The 24,777-nt window shown below is 40.4% G+C and overlaps 1 protein-coding gene across 3 annotated transcripts in view; it reads right to left on the bottom strand.

The window, feature by feature from the left end:
* The window catches only part of Nek7 (NIMA related kinase 7), a 130,746-nt gene that overhangs the window by 12,017 nt on the left and 93,952 nt on the right, over positions 1-24,777 (bottom strand). For all 3 annotated transcript variants that reach the window (XM_057770473.1, XM_057770475.1, XM_057770474.1), the window contains exons 6-9: positions 16,826-16,934; positions 15,834-15,941; positions 4,914-5,008; positions 1,004-1,117 (exon numbers count right to left, since the gene is read on the bottom strand). In XM_057770473.1, coding sequence (XP_057626456.1) covers positions 1,004-1,117; positions 4,914-5,008; positions 15,834-15,941; positions 16,826-16,934 — 426 coding nt within the window. The remainder of the gene's footprint in view (positions 1-1,003; positions 1,118-4,913; positions 5,009-15,833; positions 15,942-16,825; positions 16,935-24,777) is intronic.

The raw sequence follows: 24,777 nt of genomic DNA, 5'->3' as shown, positions 1-24,777 counted from the left end.
ATGGAGGCATCATTCACTATCAGTATCAAAACTATTAGATGAGTGGGTACTGATTATATCCTAGGAACACTCATGACCCACATATAGTTAACAAGATCTTTAGATGTTTATTATTCAAGCTATATGGACTTAAATTTCCTTGTACAATACTAAGACTAGATGCTATTCATTTCACAATAGAAAGTATGCCAAGATTACTTAATAAGTGAACACCATAGTCTATATCTTTCCTTTCCATTTTCCTGGGGCAAAAATATCTGTTGCTCATGAGATGTCCAAGGCTTTTTACTGCTTCTCCGGGTAGGTCCCAGATGAGAAGTCCCCAAAGAGCCTTTGTTTGCTCGTCCTACTCGACCCCCTCAAATAATCGTGATGTATTAGGATAAAAATGGAAGATCCTGTCTGATGAAAAGCTGGATGTTGGGTAAGTGCCAAAACAACTCATTCCACTGCATCAGCAAGGCAAGCAAGAATTCAGATCTCAAAGTCTTTGAAAATTGCCAGTCCCATCCAATATATTTTACAAACATGCCTACAATGGTAACCTTAAAACCCTTACCCAGAAGAATCTGACGGAAGCAGTGATGGGGGTGATAAGACAGGTACTGCCCAAGGAGAAGTAGTAAGTAAGAAAGGACAAGTTTAGAGCAGGTGGCTAAGAGGTACACTGTTCAGATTTGGGAAAGCGTGAGGAGGAAAGTTCTACCTCAGTCAGCTTTCATGTCTAAGAGGTCGGGACTGAGGACTCAGTGTGCTGCAACTCAGAACAGCCCTTCTTCCCTTCGATGGCTGGACTCCACATAAGGAAAGCCAACTACCTATGGCTCTTGCACACGCTGTGTTGTGCTCCATTCTGCACTGGGAATCACACGACAAGTCTCTGAGAGAGCGGAAACAATGAAAGGCACTCTTCCTCCCACCTGTACTGTTCATTCGTATTCTGAAGGAGGGAAGATTCCTTAGTTAACAAAATGAACGAGCCTCTGGGCTGGAGATCACTTACCTCCTCTGAGTAGTGATCTGACGGGAGAGGCGGGTAGTCACACTGCTCTATCTTCTTACACAGAGAGTATAAATTCATTTTGTCACCATAGAAAGGACTCTGCAATGCAGCCATCTGTAAAACACTCACAGTGAAACTGATGTACTTACAAAGCAACTTTAAAGGTGACTTCTTCAGGTATAGGACACTGGGGTAGAAAATAATTATAATTACTTTGAATAAAATTATTTAAGCATTTTGATTTTTATGATTATTATTTCTATTATTAAATGCTAAAAAATATTAATTTTATTTTTGAAATCTTATTTTTGTAACATTTAAAATTCCTAAAAATAGCTGATATGTCTCATACAACATAAAACAATACTAAAAAATGGAAGATATTTGTGTGTGTGTTCATAGCTATTAAAAACAACTAGCATATTTCATGACAAAACAGATATCATATGGTATGGCTCAACTATGCAATGGTACAATATAACAAAAAAACTGACATTAAAACTACATTAAATTTAGCAAGGACTTAGGGACTAGAATGCATGCCATTCATTCTTCATAGAATAATATTTAGGAAAAGGGTTATCTTAACAGAGAAGATACTTTTTAAATATTGTAACTGATCCTTAGTTTAAATCATAACTTTCCTTTGATAATGTCTCATGAATCATTAAATGTGTTTAAAAATATCCATAACTCCAAGATGCAATTCAAGGTATCCAAAGGTGATTTTTTATGCAGAAAAACATAACTTGGAGGAGAGACCACTTTAAAAGAGACATTACTGAATTGAAATGCATTTGAAGACAAGGTTCTAACTTGACATTTAAAAGTGCAAGCAACTACTTGGTAAGCAAGGTTACAAACTAAAAATTCAATTTAAAATGTTCGCATCCTGTTCAGAAACCTTCTAAATCTCTGAGCCGCAGCCGCAAGAATACAACATGGAGTGCCAGGCTGCCCCAAAGTCAGTCACCCTTTTCTACATGTGCTAATAAGTTTGATTTTGGAAGGACAATGTGTACATTCCCCAGACAGGCAGAGTGTGTGTGAAACACGCTGGTCCATGCTGTGCTACTCAGAGAGCGTCAGTGGGGACAGGACAAGCTGAAAATGGCTCTCATCTGTCTCCTGTGCTCCAGACAGGGTGTTAACTCCTTCAGAGCCTCAGCCAGGCGGGGACAGGATTGGAAATCCCACCTAGAAAGCAGCTACATACAGTTTTACCTAGCGTATAATTTATATAAAACCTACACACACCCACACACAACAACCTTGGGAATAGTTCCCCATGACGACATAAAGTAAATAAAATAAGGACTTGAATGCCCTAAACACACACCACTGAGCAGGAATTTCTAATGCAGGATTCACCATCACAAACAAGGTTTAAATTTAAAATGCAGGACACTATGATAAAAATCAAATGTTAAATATGCCATCTTAAAAATAGACCGTAGATATAAGCTACTGTCTCCCCACCTTTGTAAGACCTTAAGTAAATGTACACTCATTCTCTATCATACGCTAGGAGTTCATTATATTACTTTTGTCTCAATACTGCAGAGTGTTAAAAAAAAAAATCTGAATGTCCCCTAAGGAGTTAAACAGGAATAGTATATTTTCATGCATCTCCTGCTTTGACAGATGAAAAATGTCAACTGTCCTGTTTTTATTTTCAAGCTTTTGCACTATTCATCTGGTTCATTAGTGCATCTCGGCGCTGCCCCTGACAGCTGCTCGCCCTCTCCTCCCAGCAGCTGAATTTTTCAGGCTAATTTGAACCTCCACACTGAGACGATCGCTAGGATGATTGACTCGCTCCCTGACCTCCAGGGTCTGACTCTCCTCATTAGTATTCTGGGGGTGTCTGAGGGACGAAAGCCCACTGTCTGTCTTCAGGGCTGGTGGCAGCTCTCTTTTTTTTTGAACTGTAAGCCACCAACCTACAACCCTGTAAGGATGCAATTGCCGCACTGAACAATAAAGGAAATGTGTAAAACCCACTTTTCCATGTAAAGGTCCATGTAGCCAAGCTCAGCATCTTGATTTTAATTAGTAAAGTCTACTTTGTTGCATATCAATTAAAACCGCACTCCCAGTTTTTTCAAAGGTTTCGGGAATATTTGAAAGTCTAATTTCCCGAGTTTCAAATACATTCTAAAAGAGGGCTTCCTACTCCGTCACTGTTAAGAGTAATTTCTTGGTGGATTATGAGAGGGGGAAAAACACCCTCTATTGGGTGCTATAGACAATTTTGGAAAGCTAAATTGCACTAAATCTATCTTCCTATTCAATATTTTCTCCATTATTTTTTAGTGTAATTTAGTTTTTCAAAATTGTAGCACCCAATAGAGGTTTTTTTTTCTATCATAATCTACCAAAAATAATGATAGATCCAATCTTTTTAAAAGTTCTCAACTCCTGCATTAAGGATTTGAGAAAATGCACTGAAAGGGATCCAGCCATGAACATGATTAGCACCTGAACTTGAAATTAGCACAACATGCAAACCTTGAGGCCATGAAAATGTTCAGAGAGAGCTCGCATGTTAAGCATACATAAAAACAGACCCTGTCTCTCAAATGCAATTGTACAATGTGGATAACTGTTTCAATTTTGATACAAGATTACAAGAATTAAATAAACTTCTTCAACACTACATCAACTCAGCTTTTCTACTGTCATGGCTAACTTTAATCTCATTATTAGAAACACATTTCCTATCTACTTTTAGGTTGTTTAAAGGAAAAAACATTTCTTTGATATAGCCTGAACGACTCTAATGCTGCCTCACCTGGTTAAAACATTTTTTTAAACATATGGAGTGGTTAACTTTTAAATATTACAGCAGTAATACTATCAAGTCAGTTCTTATCAACATTGCCCCCCCCAAAAGCATTGCCAGAATTCAGAGTAAGCCAAACTTCTTGTCACCCCATGGACACAAAGATACACAAGCAACGTTGGGTCCCTCATCATCCCATGGACACACAACTGACCATGTTCTGCTACATCACTGACTCATAGTATTTCAGAGTTCAAACTGGTGAGTGCACATAAGAGTAGGTTAAACCCTTTGAGTAGTCCTCAGTCATCAGAGAAAGCACAAAACCAGAAGGGTCACTTGCCCTAAGCTGAGGAATCTGTAATCAGTCTGAAGAGTCCAACAGATACACACAAACTTTAGACTTCTTTCTTGAAACACACACAAAAAAAATAATTCCAGGTATTGTGTTTCTTCAATTCAATAAAACTTACTTAGATGCTGACTGATTTTTAATTAGCATCTTTGACTCTGCATTTTCCTGTCAAACAATTAAAATTCTGTCTTAGGAGTCACTGCCTTGGGTTACTGTCAATGCCGCTGCTCTGGAGGATGATGGAGACTGTGTTACTTAGGTGCTCTTTTCTACAGATACAAGACTACATCACTACATGAACAGAGAACCACGCTATGGGACTCCATCCTTCTGTGCTAAGAATAGAATTCCCAAGCTTAAGTGAGAACCTGCAAAGCTTAACTATTTGCAAGCCATCCTTAAAGATGCATTTTGCCTGAGTAAAAAGGAAACAAAATATGATAAAGATAAATATTTTCATGTCTCAAATCCATGGCATTATTCTCCTGCAAGGCACAGAAAAGTTTCACACATGTTTATCTCTCCCTACACACACATGGTGAGAACGGCATTATAGTAAAATTATTATAAAGTCTTTGTCAAAAAATGAATGAAAATATATCAGACAAAATTAACATGTGGACATTACAATTAGTCATTGCCTAATGAATTAATTCAGCACAATAAAAGCTGACTACAAAATATCATCCAGGAAAAAAATTGTAAACTGTAATACTGGATATAATGTAAGTGAAACTGTATCAATGTACAGAATTATCAACAGTGCCTACCTCATAGAGCAGACAGCCAAGAGACCAGATGTCAGACTTGAAGTTGTATCCGTTTTCATGTATTCTCTCTGGAGACATGTAGTAAGGTGTACCCACTGAAAAGACAAACCAAACCAAACTAGCACCATAACAATGGAGATGTCGGTACCACAAGAAATTAAACACTGATTTCAAGGGGGAGAGAGCAGGGTGGGAGGTGGTGTGGCACATAGGAGGGGTTCTAGGGAGGCACTGGAAGGGGAAATGATACAATTGGTAATTGTATATTAATCTTAGAAATAAAAAAGTATTGAAAGCAGCAAAAATTTGTTAGTATCTTTACTATTCAAAAAAGTACATTTTTATCTATACTACAATAAAACAGAGTGTGGTGGCCTAAACTCATAATGGTCTCCTTTGATCAATCTAAGGAGGATAACTAAGGAAAAACAATTTTTTTTTCTAGAAAAGTTATACAGGTGATTCACGTGGGATTTTGCTGTTTTCAATATGGCTTCTTTATTTCAAATAGCTGAGCATGGTAATATTTTAAATTTCATAGTATTAGATGAAAACCCTGAGGCATAATCTATAAATACAATGAGCTTAACTACCTTTCACAAAGATAGCATCTCTGAGAACACAGTCCTGGCTCCTATCATGAACAACGCGTGTGCTCAAGCTGTGCTTAGTTCTCAGTAGAGGGAATACCAGGACTGTCACAGGTCAGATGCTGGGATGACCCAAGGGCAGGGTGCTAGCACCTATGCAAAAGAACCCGAGTTCCTGCTGCTACAGAGACGTAAGGTGCGCAGATGCCTTTTTTTCTCTTTTGTGGCTCTATTTTCGAAATGCTGACATGATTTTTAAGAAAATGAAAGCGTGTCTATTATGCTTTGAAGAGTAAGAACAGTTTAAGTGACTTTCAAAGTCAGCATCTTTAATTTCAAATATCTCTGCTATTAATTCACCATCATTAGCCTAAGGCTCTTTGCCAAACAGAAAATCAAGGTATTCATGAATCTTTTTTTTTTAGCAGAGGCAACCTGTACTAACAATAGGCCACTTTTTCTGGAGAAAGGACATTTTTCTAGTTTTTCCCATTACTTTTCAAAAAAATCCCACAGGTGTTTGCTATAACGCTTAAGGAGATGATTCACAACACTGTAATGAGGACATTAGTCAGAAACACTAAGAGTCACATCGACAACCATCATTGGAGCACCATCCTTGCAAGCAAAAGTCAGTTTTCAAGCAAAATAAAGTTCTAGTCTCACATCTGTGTGTGGCAACTCAACGGTACCAGTGTGGCAGCGTCACAGGTCTACCTAGAACGGAATCCATTTTCCGTGAAAATGGCCAGTCCTTAGCACCGCGGATCCAAGGCAGGCACTTAGAGAAGTGAACCGGAATGAAATACGGTGCGAGAAGATCGAAACTTTACAGGAAATCTGAACTACTCTGATATGAAAACAAGGGAGAAAAACTCTTAAGAAATCAGTTAATTGTAGCATGGACCTTGAAGGCAAGTGTGCTTATTTTAGTAGTGTCAGAAGAATAAGGAGTTGTTCAGAAACAACAAAAACTAGCTTCATGGTGTCATCATTGTAGAAAAGCAACACAAGTCTGCAGCTTCCGAGCTAGGACCCCTTTCTCATAGTTTGCATACGCAACTCCAATTATTGGCCAGATGCGCGCGCACGCGCGCGCGCACACACACACACACACACACACACTTCCTCTGCTGGCGGAAGGATGGCGGGCGCAGTTGGAATAATGAGCAAGCTCCTGGCAGGCTTCTGGTTACAGGACATAAAGTGAGAGACTGCTGGGGAGGGGTGCACAGAGAGGCTTCCCGGGATCCACAGGGGGCAGCTGAAAACACCAAGCTTGAAGGTTCAGAGTTTACCAAAAGCAAAGGTAATTTGAACCAGGAGCTCTGGGAAGCCTGCTGATACATTAGGGGTTTGGTGTGAGTGTGAAGGATTGATGACAGCAGCGGAGAGGAAGAACAAATGCTAACACTTTACAGAGATTAGCCTCAGCCCAGCGTAACACCTTAATGGAAACACCCAACCCACAAGTGACGGGAGCAGAGAAAAAGGAGGACGAGGCGGTTCAAACTGCTTTAAATGGCCACAGTCTAGTGTAGAGGAACGCCCTCTGTAGCACTGTTGCTGGGGGTCAGCCTGAAGTTACAGACTGTGCACTAGGGTTTAAACTTAAATACAGATTCTCCATCACCTAAACAATGAGCATCCTCAGACTGCTCCTGCGTGTTTCATCTCAAAGGCTGCCTGAGAATATATTATAAGAGAAAACCAAGCGGGCCGCCCCCCTCCTTCACGCACATTTTCCATAACCATAGAGGAGAAGCACTGCTCCCAACTGGGCAAATTCATAATTACTGTAGACCGGAGGTCCGAGAAGGTGCTTCCACAGCCCCCCTGACAGGCTCCCTAATGTGCCCCTCTGCTCTGGACCCACCTCTTCCGCTGAGCAACCTGAGCGAAGGTGTTCGGCTCCATCCCACGGCAGACTGAGTCATCCTGTCTCCTGTCTTTTGAACAGAGAGACTTACGGTTTTAAGCGCTTAGGAAAATTTACAGTGCGCTTAGAGCAGTGCTATGTTTTCAACATTTCAACCTAATGAAGACATAATTATTTCCTAAAACCCTTCCCTTAAACTCCCCAGCAGCTGTTTGCAAGGTGACTGCGGCCTGAGGAATGCTGTGACTTTTGAAACAGCTGTACAAGGGAAGAGAACTGCGGAGCAAGAGGACGAGACATTAAAACAATCATGCAGATGGTTACATATGGAGACACTCAGGGCAGCATGATGCATAACTCTGCTTTAGCTTTCAAGAATTTATGGTTATGGGTAAGATGAGAATACATTTCGCAAAACTAGATACTTACGCCATAACAGTGGGTAAAAAAATTGATTTTTTTTTTAATGAAAAGGCAGCTGGCTTCAGAAGAGCTGACAATGTTATCTGACCTCCCTTTAATCAGCACTAATACTGTACTATGAGAATGTTTCAAATGTGAAAATAAAGCACTGTCCTGACGTTAGCTGACCTAGCTGGATGAGAAGTGCTTCCCAAGGCATATCCTTCATGGAACGTAAACACTCCTTAAATCTGTTCTGAATAAAGGGATGGGTTTTTAGAAGTCCCACCACGAGCTTAAGAACGCCACCACATCTCAGGATGCTCTCCCAGAAGCCACGGCTGACGTGATGACACAGAACATTTTCAGTGGGCTAGCCGAAAGTTTAGCACTTTAATCTCTGCAAAGACTTGGATAAAGAAAAAACCGGCACAAGGAAAGAATCTTGGTCATACGATTGGATGTTGGAGTCTATCTTTCTTCTTTCATTCAAGGAGGCAACAGAGTACTGGTCAAAAGCTGGATCTGTGTCTCATGCTTTGCCTCTAGCTATACCCTCCTCCTCTTTTATTTATTTAGTGTGTGCATGTGTGTGCGTGCATGTGTGTGCATGCATGCACATGTGTGTGTGCCGCAGTGCACGCGTGGAGGTCAGAGGACAACTTGCAGGGGTTGATTCTCTCCCTCCACTATGTGAGTCTTGAGATTAAAGTCAGATTCTCAGGCTTAGCCGCAAGCAAGCACACTTACCCACTGAGACAGTTTGCCTGGTCCTATAGGCCTACTTTTATTCATTTTCCTTAACTATAAGAAGGAACAGTGTGTAAAATGAGATAGTGTGCAAAACAAGGTATTTCTGAGACATGTTTTACACTTCAATTCTACAGCATTTGTAAAAAAAAAATTCTTTAAAAATCTATATGGAAAATTATATGGTTAAAAAAAGAAGCTCAAGGAGAAACAAGCCAATTCAGGCCGCTTTTTCTCAGAATTGGGACAAACTGCAGAAGAAAACGCCTTGAACATTCCTTGCTGGGAAAACTAAACAGGCACAAGTCATCTTAACCATAGTTTGATTCAAATACACAACCAAGAGACGAAGCATTAATTTCCATTTCTCCTTTGTCCTTATGAGCCAGCCAGAAATGCTGTTGGCAGACCGAATGGAAAGAGATCAAATTTATTTCATTATTATGAGTCTAATCTGAGGTCACTGTGGGATGTCTGAGTGCTAGATCAGTATTTCTTCTGCAAAAGACATTTAGAAAATATCTGTCATCTGCGAGGCACACTTAACACTTGTGACACTGCAGAAGGAATTTCTGGCTCAGTGGATTTCTTCACTCCCCTGTTCCGGGCACCGCAGTCACTGTGTGTGTTAGGTGACTGACTTAACAAATGTCTCAGGTGCTACGCTGTTCTAGGTCCTGGAGAGACAGGAATAAACAGGGCAGCTCCTTAACGTTGTGCGGACCACAGCAGAGCCACACAGGCCTTGTTCTGAGGAGCTGTCTGAGACACTGTACTCCTAAACAGTAATGAGGTCTGCCAGGTCAGGCAAGTTGCCAAAGACAGAAGACTTGCCCAGGGCAACCTAGAATTTAAGCCCATTTAGCAGACAGTTACTTCATTAAACCAACGACCGTGCAATGTAACTGAAAATGTTTATGCCTCCCCAAACCAAGGAAGAAGAGAAACTGGCATGAAAAGCTAGAAATTCAGGGGGCTGCACGTGAAAATTACACGATGCTACGCTACTGTGGTTGTTTTAAATAAACACTTGTTATGGTGGCTGGGAGGTTAAATGTGCACAGTTTAAAACAGATAATAGCTTCTTCCTAAAGCAATTACTTAAGTCGGGAAAGGACAGAAAGTTAAAAATAAACCAGCGGAAGCGGCCTCCAGGACTGTCTGAACATATGCTGCCTCTACGCTCCACACTGCCCTGAACGATGCGAGGAGCGCGGCAAAGATGGACTCATGGAGAGGAGCCAGGAAAGGTGTGGAGAAAACAAGTGCGTGACCGCAGGTGGCACCTGGCACCAGACAGGAAGCTGTCTCACTGCCTGCTTCAGAAACACTAATTTTCTGAGCTGGAATAGAGGATGTATCACACTTGGAAACAGTGTCGGGAACACGCATAGTACACTCAAGAGATTCCTGTGTGAAATTCTGGTATTTGGCCTGGACAGTGGGCATGCATTTACTCCGCCGACAACATCACAGGACCAGAGACATGTTTGTCTCCATTTGAAAGATAAACAGGAGTTCAGGCTGTCCTATGATACGGCAGCAGCACAATTTCTCCCCAGGGGTTTCAAGTATTTGTCTACTCCAGATACCAATGTTGGTACCTTCCAGTTAGATATAAAAATCTACTTCATTTTAGGATATAGAACAATCACATGCAGTAACTAAATTCACACGTGTGCACACAGAAAAATCCTCTCCACCTTCTCTTCTCGGGGACGTTCTAAACGCATGCACAGCCGCATCCACACCCAGTGCACTTCTTCCCATTGGTGCTGTCACTGCAGCAGGCAGGAGCTCGCTGGGTTGGCGTCAGTAAGTCCATACCACCGCAACTGCATGCACAGGAGCATGCTGTGTGGGTCGGCTTCAGTAAGTCCATATGACCTCAACTGCGTGCACAGGAGCATGCTGTGTTTGGCCCAGTGGATCTTCAGTTAGCTCTTAAGATAAGCACAGTATTTGGGCAATCTACTCAGTTAGAGTAAACGTTTTTACTTGTCAACCTTCAAAAAGTCTAGACCAAATGGCACAGGATCTGTTTGTTCCCTGTTTTCTAGTTTCCCTTCAGTTCAGTAACTTGTGAAATAAGTACAGTTACTTAGATGCATGTCAGTGAGTGGGCAAACCAGAGATCACAGGGCCGGGCTTCTGCCCATCACACCATTGTGAAAACCAGGGGGGCTCATGGTAGAATGGTTTAATTTCATTTTTGAAATGGAGTGGTTTTTGTTGGTTAGAAAGACAAAAATTCCTTTCGGCCCTGCACGGCTTTTGTTTCATTCGCAACTACTTCCATTAGAAGAGTTCATTATTGGTTGTTTTGGGTGGCTACAGCCATGTCACATAAATAAATACGGCACCAACAGAAGACTAGATAAGGCATTTTTCCTTTATCTCTGTGTATTATTCCTGGGCTCTCCTTTCCCGGACACAGAGCGGCTTGCCCAGTCCGTTAAGATAAGACACTTGTCCCGGATGACGAGATGTGAGTGGAAGGGTTGTGTGTCATAGTCAAGCAGGAGGCTTTAGTTAGGAGCCAGTGAGTGATCTTTAGGCTCTCTCCCCCTCATGCAATCAAAGCCAAATGTTGAACTGAAGACAATATAGGACTGAGGCTGCCTGAAATCCTGTTACCATGAAGAGGGTGGGCCACTGAAGGCCAAGTGCAGGCTGCAAGGGACTCTGGGTGACAAGAGACACAAAATGCTCTGATGCAAAAATATATTTCATTCTTCCACATAATCTCACCCATGCTAACACATTTAGTTCAACGCAGCCTGTTATGTAAAACCAGTCTATAAGTCCCATTCCTTTAGTGCCCAGTCCTCAGGTCTCTACCGCTGAATTTCATAGTAGAGAAAACAGCCATGAGTTCAAATGTCCTGTAGCCCCAGATGCTGGATTTGTTTTAATTTTCCTTATGTCTGGAAGCAGCAAAAATACTCCAGAACAAGAGAAAGCAGGGTATGTTTCACAGCCGATTCACAGGTAATGCACAGTAGATTAGGTAATTCCAGATTGGACAGAAAGCCAGAAAAATGCCACTAAGTACTGTTATAGTGGGAAATAAATCTCTGAGAATAACTCCAAACTAAGAAGCAAAGACCTACCCCTCTGCGCTTTCCTCAGCACCAGGAGAGATGCAGCTGTAAGTTAAATGACTGACAGGCTGTAGAGAAGCCCCGTGTGTGTTACTGCCCACTGGTAGCAGCACAAGAACCATACTGGGCTAACTTATGTTTGATCAACTGAACTGATCAGACTCTGTCAGACTGATGTCTCTGGGTGGGATAACGGGAACTGGTGTGACAGCCCTGCAGATCTGGACTCATCGCAGGCCATGCAACTCATGAGTGAGTTATGTAATCAGCTCAACAGTTTGCGTTCAGCATTGTTTTTAACTGAAATAAAAGAGAACAAGAGCGAAACACTCTGCTCTTCATAATAGAAGATGTGGGCCCACACAACCTCTGCTTCAGCATACTTGATTATGGTCCCATGGAGTCACAATTTTCTTGGGGGTTGTCCTTAAAGAAATCTGGAAACCACTGACCTAGTCGATCAGAAAGCTAGATCAATAGAGGGCTGTGTCTTTACCCTAAAATTTTAAAGATGTGGATAGGTAACAGGTTTCCCAACATCTGTTACAAAGTTGACAATATGAAAGAAAACAAGGTGAACTTCATAGGGAAGGTATAGTATTCTATATTCAGTCTCCCTCGATACACAGCCCTATCCATATCTGTAGCAAAGCACAAAATGGAGATTCTAAATTCACGTATGTAGCAGAGGGGAGGTAAAAGGAAGACAGAACCCGGAGAACAGTCCACATTGCACCCCACAGAAGCGATCAACAGCCTTCTTAGTCCACAGATCCTCAGAGGGAAAGGGGAGCATTGCTGACCCAGGGACGAACCAGAGTCAGCTGAGTACACAACCTCAGACATGCTTGACCTGAAGCAGATGAAGGGCACTCATGGCTGTGCCTGAGCAATACAGTAGGAATACAATATGAATACTTCCTAAACCTGGCACGACCTCTCCCTTGCCCTGCCCAGGGAACCTGGAGCTCATCTTGCAGCTGCTTGTGAGCCTGAGACGCCCCTGCCCGAGTTCTCTTACAGAAGCCTGTAGGACCCTTAGATGGCCAGTCTACCTCCCAGACAGGCCCGCCCCACTGCACGCTTGTTAAATCTCCTCCACTTTCTTCTCAGCACATCAAGTTACCTCGTTGTTTTCTGTGCTTTGAATAAATTCCCAAGACTTGTCCAATTCTCTCAACTATGGGTTGCAGCCCTATATGGGGTCACATGATCAATTGTTGGGACCAAGGAAACTTGGGCAACATGAAAAGTTTTCTGAAAACACAACCAAGAGTCAATTAAAACTTGGACCAGTAATGAAACCGAGGTGTTTCTGGCAGCTGAGCCCAGTGAGCAAGCACATGACAACCCTGCAACTTTGGTTCCAGATGCTCAAGCTGCACAACTGGTCCCATCCATGCGGTCACCCCTTGCAACCCAAGGGCTGCTGTAGCCTTGGTTCTGGACCCTCGAGCTGTAAATCTAGAACATGAGCCCAAAAGCGTTAACAAAGGGCTGGGACAGAGGTGCTCCAGGGCTGTGATCACACAAATCCAGGACTATCTAGGATGCTACGCTGTTTCTCACACTCAGAACAAAGTGGGGCTGTAGGGGGTTCGCTTAATGAAGAAGGAAAGTAGAGTCGATAATAAGAGTGGGAAGTAAGAATTCAATTTCTGGTCCTCCTGCCTTCACTGGGACTACAAGCATGGACCATGCAGTTTATGTGGTGCTGGAGACAGAATTCAGAGTACGCGTTGGACAAGCACTCTGCCAACCAGTTACATCCTAGGGCCCTCCTTCTGTTGTTGATTTTTCATTATGAATTGCATTAAGCATCTTATTTACTATTTATTTACTATTTCACTAAAATTTAGGTCAAGTGTAAGCATGAACCATGTCCCAGACTTGGCTATCAGTAAAGCCAGAAACTGCAACAATATACAATAAATAACATTGTTCTACTATATTCTTATAAGAAAAATAATTTTGTATGGGTGGCCATGTTTTCAATTACTTTCCATCCTCAACTATTAGAGGCAAATAAATCTGCTTCTAATAAAAAAATATGTGTAATAGCAGAGAAATAATTCTCCAGAAGTAAAAATTCTGGGACCAACTTGACAACAACAAAAAGTGTGTCAGCATCTCTATTTCCGCTCTACAGTAGATATATATTGTTAGCAGAGACATTTTTCTTGATACTTATTTTTATTTGGTCCAACAATCATTGGCAAGCTAGAGAACAAACTTGAACCCGTTACTCAGTGCACTTCATTTAGGAAACAAACTTCACACCGTCAGGATCTTCATTGTGCACAGAAGGCCAGCAAGAATGAAAGAATTTAAAAGAGCATTTTTTTTCTCAGAATTAAAAACAAAATTACTAAAGAAATTCATTCATTATGGATTCACCACCAAAGAGCCTTGTTTCTCCTCCTCACACGCTACCGTTTGAGAAGTGTCTCAGTGTCAGTAACCATGGCAGCAGAGTGTATGTACATAACTGATTTGAGCTGATCTGATAAAATCTACAAAAATTCACTGTATTCTCCATATCAAACACTTTAGACTGACACATCACCCCAGTCTGACACACATATGCTTGTCATTCCTCTGTGGGACCTTTGCAAAAAGTAGTAAGCTGCAGACTGAGTCCATTTCAAACTGTTCAAATTTGGATGCAAAGTTACATGGATGAGGTCAGTAAGGCTGGATGGATAACTACAGCCTCCTCAAGAGTGGCTGCAAAATACATTAAACAATACACAAGTGTGTACAGGCACGTGCTATATATAAACGAGTGTTTCAAGTGAATTAATGGCAGGGTATTGTTATGACGTGCCAATCGGGTGAGCAGCATAGAGTGATGATGTCTTTGCTACTGATAAAGCTCCTTCCTACACACCATCTACCACACTGACTGCAGGACCTGAACTCCTCAAATGAAACTTTATCAAAGGATTAAGCGAATTTATTGATTTATTATGAAATTTCATACCAAGTCTTTTGTGCCTAGAAAAGGTAATCAAGTTCTGTGACCCAAGTGTGAAGCAAAGGGGGAAATGTTACAGGCAGGTGTGGAATCTTATGCTCCCCATAACTAATAAAGCTGAAATTCAGGGACGTGTCAGCGATTCCGCCACACTTTACATCAAGCCAAACTCTGTGTGCGACACCAACTATTAATAAATGATAGGCGACAGATTCAAAGGCACACAGAAACTTGGGGAAAACGTGAGAAATAAAAGCCTTTAAAAGTCTCTAACCAGTTGGTTGTCTGGATGCTTGTTAAACTGGTTATTGAGTTTAACTCATTGTTCCTCACTGGCCCATTTAAAAGCTCCTCATTTCACGTCTAAATATTGTTGTCAAGGAATTAGTGGCTTCCAAGGAAATCATGACAGCAAAGACAGACACAATTAAATTAAAGCTAATTGACTTTTGCTTCAGTTCTTCTTTCAGAATTCACCCTTTCCTGTGTCTTACACACACAGGGAGAAAACTGGGACCTAACACGCCTTGAGACGCCCTGCTTAAAACTTCATTTCAAGAGCATTTCTTCCAGGAATTTCCAAATAATTTTCTTGGCATTGCTAATATGAGGTTTCAGTTACACCAATTCTATTTTAGGTACAAAGAACATCAAAGTAATGTTAACTCTAATATGACCAATTGAGAGGGATTTCTTCCACTCTAAAGGGAGAGTTTATTTTCCTTCTCATTTGCTATGGATCATCTTTAGGTTTTCTTTCCGAGTTATCACAGTCACATGTCCTTTGGATAAGTAAATATATATGAACTATTATTACCTCTGGCATTTAAAAATGTTCAGTGAAGTCTTCTTCCAAACTAGAGCTTCTTCATTAAGTTATCTCGCAATCATTACAAATAAGATACAAGGCGCTCTCCATGGCAACAGTAAAAGTCAGGCTTATCAGTATTACTTTAAAAAAAAAACCACTACAAAAAACAAAAACCTCAGGGCCTGCTTGAGGTCAAATAAACAAGAGTATCGAAACGAAACCGTGTAAAAGGTAACAGGGAACTGCGGGCACCTGTCAGGAGCGACTGATTTCCAGAACAGTTTTATAAAGAATGCAATCAATGCTGCAGAGCTGGTACCCCTGTTTTGAACCATCACACACACACACACACACACACACACACACACACACACAGCCACTAGCTGAAATGGTATTGCGTCTCTTACCTAAAGAATGTGCAGCTGTGGTTTTCGAGCTGAAAAACCGACCCAGCCCAAGATCTCCGAGTTTGACCACCCCAGTGGCTGTAATGAACACATTAGCTGGCTTTATATCTGTGAAGAAATGAAGGGATCGGCTGAAAGATGATGGAACTCTGAACATTGGGAGGGAAATTTTATATTTGGAGAATAGATATTTATAATCAGAAGAAATCAAAATATATATTAAACATGAAAGTCTGAACTGTGAACTACTCACTATACTTTGAATGTTTTTCATATATTTCAAATGTCCCAGTCCTACGAGAATCCTCAATACACCTCGATGAAGACTGCTAATATCTATGTCAAATACTTTTGTCTTCCATTTCCAAAGACTATTTATCAAAATTTAAGATGCAAAAATAAATGCATGCCCCATTTATAACAAGTTTAAATAACATGCTACTGAAGATCAATTCATATATTTATATCAGTTATAACATCATAGCTTAGCAGCACGGTGCACGCTGTATTTAAATTTAGACAGTTTTAGAAATCCTAATTCCTGAAATAAATTGCTTCCCATTTTTTAGTACTCCGAAACCAGTGCATCGGTCACTTGGCGACTGTCCCTGCCCAACCACAGGAGTGATAATGAAGAATGCGTAAGGACTGAGGCTGGAGCTAAAGCAATCTGTGTAGCCAGAGTCCACTTTTCAGCTAGAGAAGAAGCAAACCCTCTTCCTCCTGCACATCCAACTGCTTTTCCGCAGCTTAACTTGCTTTACCGATAGGACAAGCAAGATATTCAAGGGAAGCCAAGCAAAACCATACTTTTCATTCTTATTTATAACCCAGTAGGGCTTTACTTATATAGACTTGTAATCTTAATAAACTATAATTTGGACATAAAGTATCCAAAGAAGAGCACCGCAGCGGATTAGACGGAGGCTATTTTGAACTGCCTGACGGCTCACATGATTGAAAACGATGCTACCGTTTCCTGCGCTTCTTACCTCTGTGCATGACTCTTCGGGAGTGCATGTGCTCCAGCGCACTGCAGAGCTGAACGAAGTATTTCCACACGGTCCTTTCAGGGATTAGCCTCTTTTGTTTCTTAAAATGCTGTTGAAAATATTAAAAGAACAATGACTATGAGAATTCAGATTTCTTAAAATTGAATTCCAGCATTCCAAATCAGTAAGTCAGAAAAATATCAACTTTCATCTCCTCATTACTAATTTTGAAAAAGCATGACTTCCTACACAGAAATGACTCCAGGAATTTCATTTGACATAATGGTTTACATTTCTTCCTACTTATGGTTAGCAAAAGCCATGGAACACTACATCTCTGTCATATCCAACTACTTAAAAAAATACACCTATATAAAATGATTTATCTCAAAGTTCAAGAAAAGCTACAGGAGTGAGAAATGAAGAAATATTAACGCAATGAGACTCATTAAAAGACAATTCCTACTGGGTATGCGGCTCAGCTGCTAAAGTATGTGTTTAGCGTGCAAGAAACCCCAATTCCCATGCCCTGCGACACAAAAGTGAGCATGGTGTTGCACACCTATAATCCCAGCACTTGTGAGGCAGAAGCAGGGGGAGGAGAAGTGCAAGCCCAGCACTTGGGAAGGGGGTGCCTGAGAGCAGAAGTGCAAGGTCACCCTCAGCCACACAGGGAGTTTGAAGCCTGCCCGGCACTTAAGACTTTGTCTTTGAAATCACAACAAAAAATGGGAAAACCAAGGACAGTTCTGCTTCAGACAGATGTCTTCACTGCAGAATCCTTCTTAAATACGGAGCTATCCTGGCGACCTGAAATACTGTAATTTATTAAAAATTAAGTGAAGGTATTTCTCTAAAACGTTTCCATGAGTAAATCCACTGCACATTCAAAGCTAAACCTGTCCCTTGAATGAAGGAAAACACGCTGGAGAGTCGACTCTTCGAGGAGAACTGAGACAAACAGCAGCGAGTACCAGCAGGCTGTGCAGGAGACAGTGGGTCACAGACTGGCAGGGAAATTGCTAGAAGAACCACAAGCCATGGCTGCAGAGCCCTGTTCATTTTACTCTATTAAACCTGTTAGAGACTAGGATTGCAGCACACCAAGAACCAAGCTCTCAGCCCCACTGGATATTCTGTATATAAACATCATTTTTTGATAACAGAAGTGCACAGGGTTGCTTATTGGAAGATATTTATAAATGTAGAAACAGTGCCTTTCAATGGGTTTTTCCACAAAGCTTTCAGATAATTTTATCTGTGTGAAGTATGTGTACTTACTAACACATCAGATTTTAAACTTTTCTGTATTTGAAAACCACATTATTCAGAAAAGTTTGACCAATTAATTTTTGGTATTGAATACAAAGGAACTATATTTGAGAAAGTGAAGAAAAAAAATACTAGCCCTTATGATTTACACTTGTGGCCAGGTGAGGTCCGGCTGAAAAGGCAAAGCTACAAGAAAACCTCTGGTGCCCTTCTCCAAAGGCAACAAATGATGCCCCCACCCCACTGTGCCCTTTTGCTACAGCAGAAAAAACTCTTTTTTTTTAAAAAAAGTTACTCTTTCCCAAATAAGACATTTGAAAATCAATTATTCTGCAATTTCATTAGCAACTGAATCAGGACCCTTATATTCTAAATGGCCAGATAATAGTAAAGGTGTGCCACTGTCTTGGGAAACATTGAGAGATGCTCATATTGTGCTCCAATATGCAGGGTTTCTTTTCTGGCAGACTGTGTCAATATCAGTTTTCGCTGGAAGGGGACAATGCTGTAAACTCAGTTCTTCACACATGATTTTCCTTGAGACTTGGAATGCATCCAAATAAAGCCTGTGCCTGTGCTCCCCCAATGCCACATTAACATATCAGAGGACTCTTTGATGCCAACAGGAAGATGGGCACTGAGTCTCTTTTCATTCAAAAATAAATATACTGTAACATGTAGCCATCAGAACATGTAAAAAAAACTTAATGTTTTAACAGAATCTGAATTCATTTTAACTGTAATCAACTTATCAGGTTGTTATTTTAAATAATTAAAATTGAGATTGTAATAGAATTGCATCATTTCCCCATTCCCTTTCCTCCCTTCAAACCCTCCCATGTGCTCCCCATGCCCCTTGGTTTCTTTCAAATTCATAGCCTCATTTTTCAGTTGTTGTTGATGTGTGTGTGTTTATTTTTAGTCTCATTATGAAAAGACAAAATATAAAAAGCACTGGAAAACACTGGCCACAAAATGCACATTCGGGAGCATGTACACAAGTTGAGAAGACCTGTTTCCATGTTTTATATTCTTCTCTGACACTGCTCCTTATAACAGATTAAAAGCGATGAAAATGAGCTGATGTTAATCTCATGTTACCCACACAGACTGACCAGGCAAGGCTCAGGTATCTTACAACTACAGAATAACCTGAATTTGACTATCAAAATATGAATACTACGGGTATTGCTCAATGTCTGAAATGTCTACTTAAAGGCTTGGGCTTGTCAAATATTCTTTAAATGCAGGGCTGTTGTGAGTTGAGGTAGCCAACAGCTAGAATGTTGAAAAGCTGTCTGTTCTCATGGTGGCACTGTTGTCTGCCTCCTAAAAGAGGGGGAAGAGCAAAGCAGGGAACCCCAGACTGACACTGGAAGGTTACAGTATTCAACTTAGTCAAATGCACATTCCTCTTCCAAAAGGCAATGAAGGATGGCATCACTTTCAGAGCCCCTGCTTTCTGAAAGCTAGGCATCCCTGTAATAATACTTTATTCCATATTATAAAGCATCTAATGCAAAATATAAGACTTAAAATTATGTGCATGGACAACAATTAACACAAGGGAAGTTTCTAAAGACTAGTATCAATAAAAATATTTACATGAAAGGTTACATTTGTGGCATTTTTACCATGTTCACGCTATGCAATAAAATGTCTTTAAGCCCAAAATAAAGTCTGTGGACAAAAGTTGCTCCTCAGGTTTAATGGATCACTTGGACATAACTTTTGTTAGGGTTTAGTATTTTTATAAAAAAGGCTTGCCTTGAAAGAGTGCATGTACGCCTTTAATCCCAGCACTTGGGAGGCAGAAGTAGGTGGATCTCTGTGAGTTCGAGACCAGCCTAGTCTACAAAAGCTAGTTCCAGGACAGGCTCCAAAACCACAGAGAAACCCTGTCTCGAAAAACAAACAAAAAAAAAAAAAAGAAAAGAAAGAGTGCATGTATATTCTACCACCATTAACAGCACTCATATACACACTGGATTGTAATTCAACAGAAATACTAGATTCAACAAAAAGCTAAGCAAGTTACAATCTTAAACACAAACATGAGATCACATTATTGTTTCACTGAGTATATAAAAGTTTACTAGCACCTCACTGAGGTGAGGCCAATTTACCTGCTACAGCACATCGTCATTGCCACCGAAGTGACTTTTATTGCTATGAAAGACAAGCGATACAGGCAGCCTCCATTTGAATTCTAAGAAAATATACCTTTTAGACACCTTTGTTTTTAATTGTAAAGTATCCTACAAATTGAATGCTTAACACTAAATCCACGAATAAAGTAGGCCCTGAGTAGCAGCTATACTGTTCTTTGAACTCAGGGCAACCGTGGCTCTTGCACGCTAGACACTGGAGCCTCAAGTACACTGCTCATTTCTCAGGGTGCATCTCTAGGATCCTCAAGCAATTTCTGGAAAAGCTTCAGTGAAATTCCTCAGCATACATTCACTGACAGAGAAAAAATAATCCTGACTTGTAACAGGCATTAATATCCATGGCATACAAAAATATTTAAGCCTGTAGTTACGTATGCTAATCTTTATCAACAAATTTTCCAAGGGAAACGTCTGGGATTCTCAGGGATAGTGTCATGGGCATGAGGCTGTGTTGGTCCGACATCAGCCACTTGACTGTCACCTCAAAATGTCTTTTTATTTTTGGCAATATTTTTGGCTACCCCAAAATTATGTAGCTGCTGACTAGAATCTACATAAAGCAACTTTAGAAATATATTATGCTGGTTAAATAGTAAAATCAACAACAGGAAGTGATTTATTTATGTTAAATATAAGGAAGCATTTCCTACTTGGAACTACTGTCAAATGTTTAAATGGGCCTCTAACAATGCACACCTGTCTTACAACAAAATTGACTATGAGCTTTGACAATAATTAATCATGTGACCTTAAGCAAGCCACTCGATAATGTTGGCCTGTTTCCTTGGTGCATTAAACAGAATTTGGACGTGATTGACAAAGTCCCTGCCACCTCTAAATACTGTCTGTGGGTCAACAATTTCAGTAGCAAATAACACATAAATATCCATTTGGCACATTTTCACACTTAAAAACAGTAAGTTTACAGGTCTGTCATCCCTCTCAAATTTCTGTTAGTAATAAAGCAACGAATGGGGCCAGAGATCCTAACAGGTTCACTTACGATACACATGCTCTCATGTGAGGCGATGGCAGGTAGATTCCTCTACGAGGACCTTGTAATTAGGTCAAATATTTACCATCAGCAGGAATGTTATATCTCCAAACACCTCTGTAATTACAATGCATTTCTTTTTATAAAATGACATTTTGTGGTTATTACTGCAAAGAATTAAAGGCAGAGACTGGCTACAGAAAAGACAAATTGTTTTGTTCTGGCCTTCTGTGCACACACACACACACACACTCAGATATACAACTACTTGCTATACACATATGTGGGAGAATGCTGTGGGTAAACCACCTATCGACTGGCATTTCAGTACTACACTAATTTCAGTATTACACCAAGATGTGTCCTCTTGATGGTCAAGAAGAGGCTCAGAGACTTCAGACTGATTTCTAAGATGCACAGCATAACGGGCCTGGCCATTAGGCACTCACTGAACACACCCCGCTGGCATCTCACTTTACTCCCTTTGACAGAATATTTTCCAACCAAGTCATAATGTTCTTTCACCTATAGGTTCTCTTCTAAACACAGGTATATCTGCACCAGGAAAATGTATTCAGGATATTTTTAAAAAAGAATAATCACTAAAGCATTTAAAAACATAACACAAGGGAGGACTCCTACATTGCAGGTGAGTAACTCTTATGAGAAGAGCCCTATTACTAGCCCTTATGATTTACACTTGTGGCCAGGTGAGGTCCGGCTGAAAAGGCAAAGCTACAAGAAAACCCCTGGTGCCCTTCTCCAAAGGCAACAAATGATGCCCCCACCCCACTGTGCCCTTTTGCTACAGCAGAAAAAACTCTTTTTTTTTTTAAAAAAAAATGTTACTCTTTCCCAAATAAGACATTTGAAAATCAGTTATTCTGCAATTTCATTAGCAACTGAATCAGGACCCTTATATTCTAAATGGCCTATGACTACATCTGCTGAAACACGCTTCCATGCAGTAACTCTTATGAGAAGGGCCTATGACTACAGCAGCTGAAACACGCTTCCATGCAGTCCCAATGTTTCACTTTATACTACATAGAGTGGTCGATGTAAAGTCAGAGTTTTAAAAAGCAGAATTCAGGCATGGTGGCACACACCTCTAATGCTAGCAGTTGGGAAGGAGAGCCAGGAGGATCAGGAATTCAAGGTCATCTCCCAGTCACACAGCAAGTTTGGGACCAGAATTAGCCACAGAAAATCCTATCACTAGATAAATTATAATTCTTAAAAAACAAAACAAAAAAATTCATCTTCAGGATGATGTGGACATACCAAAATAAAAATATTTGTCTCGGTTAAATTAGACTAGACAAGTTTTAATTTTTTATATGACTAAAGAAACCACAACAGAGCCACAAGATGGCAAGCGGAGAAGCTTAACACAGAAGAGGCTGAGTTTGTAGCCCCTATCTTTTCCCAGAGTTCCTGCAAGGACGTGCTAGGTAGTTTGCCCAGGTGTCTCTGGGCCACTGCCATTGATGCCTCCCAACATTAGGAACCACGGACTCGGAAAAGCACCTGCTCACGTTCCCAAAAAGACACAGTGAAGAGTTTATACATAACCTTCGAGTTATGTCACAGACTAAGTAGCAGTCTTGATGGCATATCATTTTCAGTGTCAGGAAATTCTTAAGTTCTGCACTATTTTGCTATGAAACTAGACAATTATAAGAAAATACATGGAATATTTTACATGTTACCCTGCTCTGTAAAAACCCTGCATGGCATACTGTATACACTAAACTAATGTATAAGATACATGCACAGGTGTTTACAATTATTGCAAGACTTCATTTGGCATCACTGGCAAGGGCTGGTGGCCTGATAGGCGCTGCAACTGCAGCCACAGGCTGAAATGGGAAATGTGGATATCCCGGTATGCACAGAAAATCAGCCCTGTCAGAGAGAGATGATGCTACTGGGAGGACCTCATTGTTGTAAGTGTGCAAAGATCAAGGATAAAAGGCACTTCAAAATGACTGCATTTCCAGTACAACCTTTACATTTAGGTAAGCAAAACAAAAACGTGTCTTAGTGTAAAACAGTAACTCAACCAAGTAAGTAAACGCATTTTTTAACTTTTAATCTGTGAAGATAAAAATTACCATAAAACATGGCTGATGGTCGAGCTGATTTATCAGTTTGTGATAAGGTGAATTATAAGATTTATCTCACTCCTGAAATTTCCCAATGCCCTGTATATAATCCTTTCCCCTTGACATTTATTTCTATGCTGAGTGTGGCGGTACCTGTAACCCCAGGATTTAGGAAGTGGGGGCAGGCTAGAGAGTTCAAGGTGAGCTTGGGTTACTTAGTGCGATGCTGTGGCCGCTGATGGGTTGGTTGTCCATGCTGCAATGAACAGCCCACACTCACCTGCACAAAGTCAACACTAATTGCAACCGGGGGGTTGAATACAAATAATAATAAAAGAGGAGGTGAATTAGGAAGATGGTTTGGTGGGTATGATGGGGGGAGTTGAAAGGATGGAATAGAAGGTGGACTAGCTAAAAATATACTGTGTATGTGTATAAAATCCTCAAATAATAAATAAAACTAGTATTTTAAAAAAATTTAAGTAAACAAAAGAAACAAAATATTGCTTCCAGATTATCATCATCATAAACATCATCATCATTACTATGTGACAGATTACTTTGTACAGATATAATTAAGCTTCCCAGCCAGCTGACTTTGAGTTAACCCATAGGAACATTATTCTGAACCGGCTTCACATAATCTGGTGAGCCCTAAATCAGAGAGACTCAACCAGAAAGACTCTCCTGGCCTAGTCTGTGAAAGGATCATGTGACAGAGGAAAGCAGGGGCCTCTGCAACTGAGGATGGCTGCACAGTGGCACTAGTGACTTTAATCACATGGCTACAAGGAACTAAATTCTCTGATAGTCAGGGAGCATACGAGACACACACATGCAAAGGGAAAGGCCCACAAACAGAAACAGTACAAACGAAGATGACAAGCTATGACTAAAACTAAATGCATTAGAAATAAGAGCCTTAATTAATTGGTTGGAATAATGACAACCTCCAGTCTCTCTGTCTCTGTCTCTCTCTCTCTCTCTCTCTGTCTGTCTCTCTCTCTCTCTCTCTCTCTCTCTCTATATATATATATATATATATATATATATATTTATATATATATTCTTTTGAATTATATGTATTGTATACTTTACTGAAAATATTTTTGAAAATAATATTCCTCTCATCCTTAGACATAGTGTTGTGGTAAGACATTTGCTAACAGCTAGACTTCTGAGCTTCCCCTAAAGATATTAATTACATACAATTATGTTGTACTGAAAGGGCAACAAAGTACAGGTTTTAAAAAATATAAATATATATTTACTTTTTTCTATTGAGTTGACTTTCAAGCATACACTTTAAATTTTTATTTGCACTTACATCAGTTCAATGAACGAAGTATATTTTGCAAAAGGGGTTATAAAAATTTAAAAAGTATTGTAATGATACCATTGACAAGC

The sequence above is a fragment of the Chionomys nivalis genome, chromosome 5 (genome assembly GCF_950005125.1).
Source record: "Chionomys nivalis chromosome 5, mChiNiv1.1, whole genome shotgun sequence".
In the NCBI taxonomy this organism is placed as follows: domain Eukaryota; kingdom Metazoa; phylum Chordata; class Mammalia; order Rodentia; family Cricetidae; genus Chionomys; species Chionomys nivalis.
Note: the sequence above shows the minus strand (reverse complement) of the source record. Positions and strands in the feature narration are given on the sequence as shown.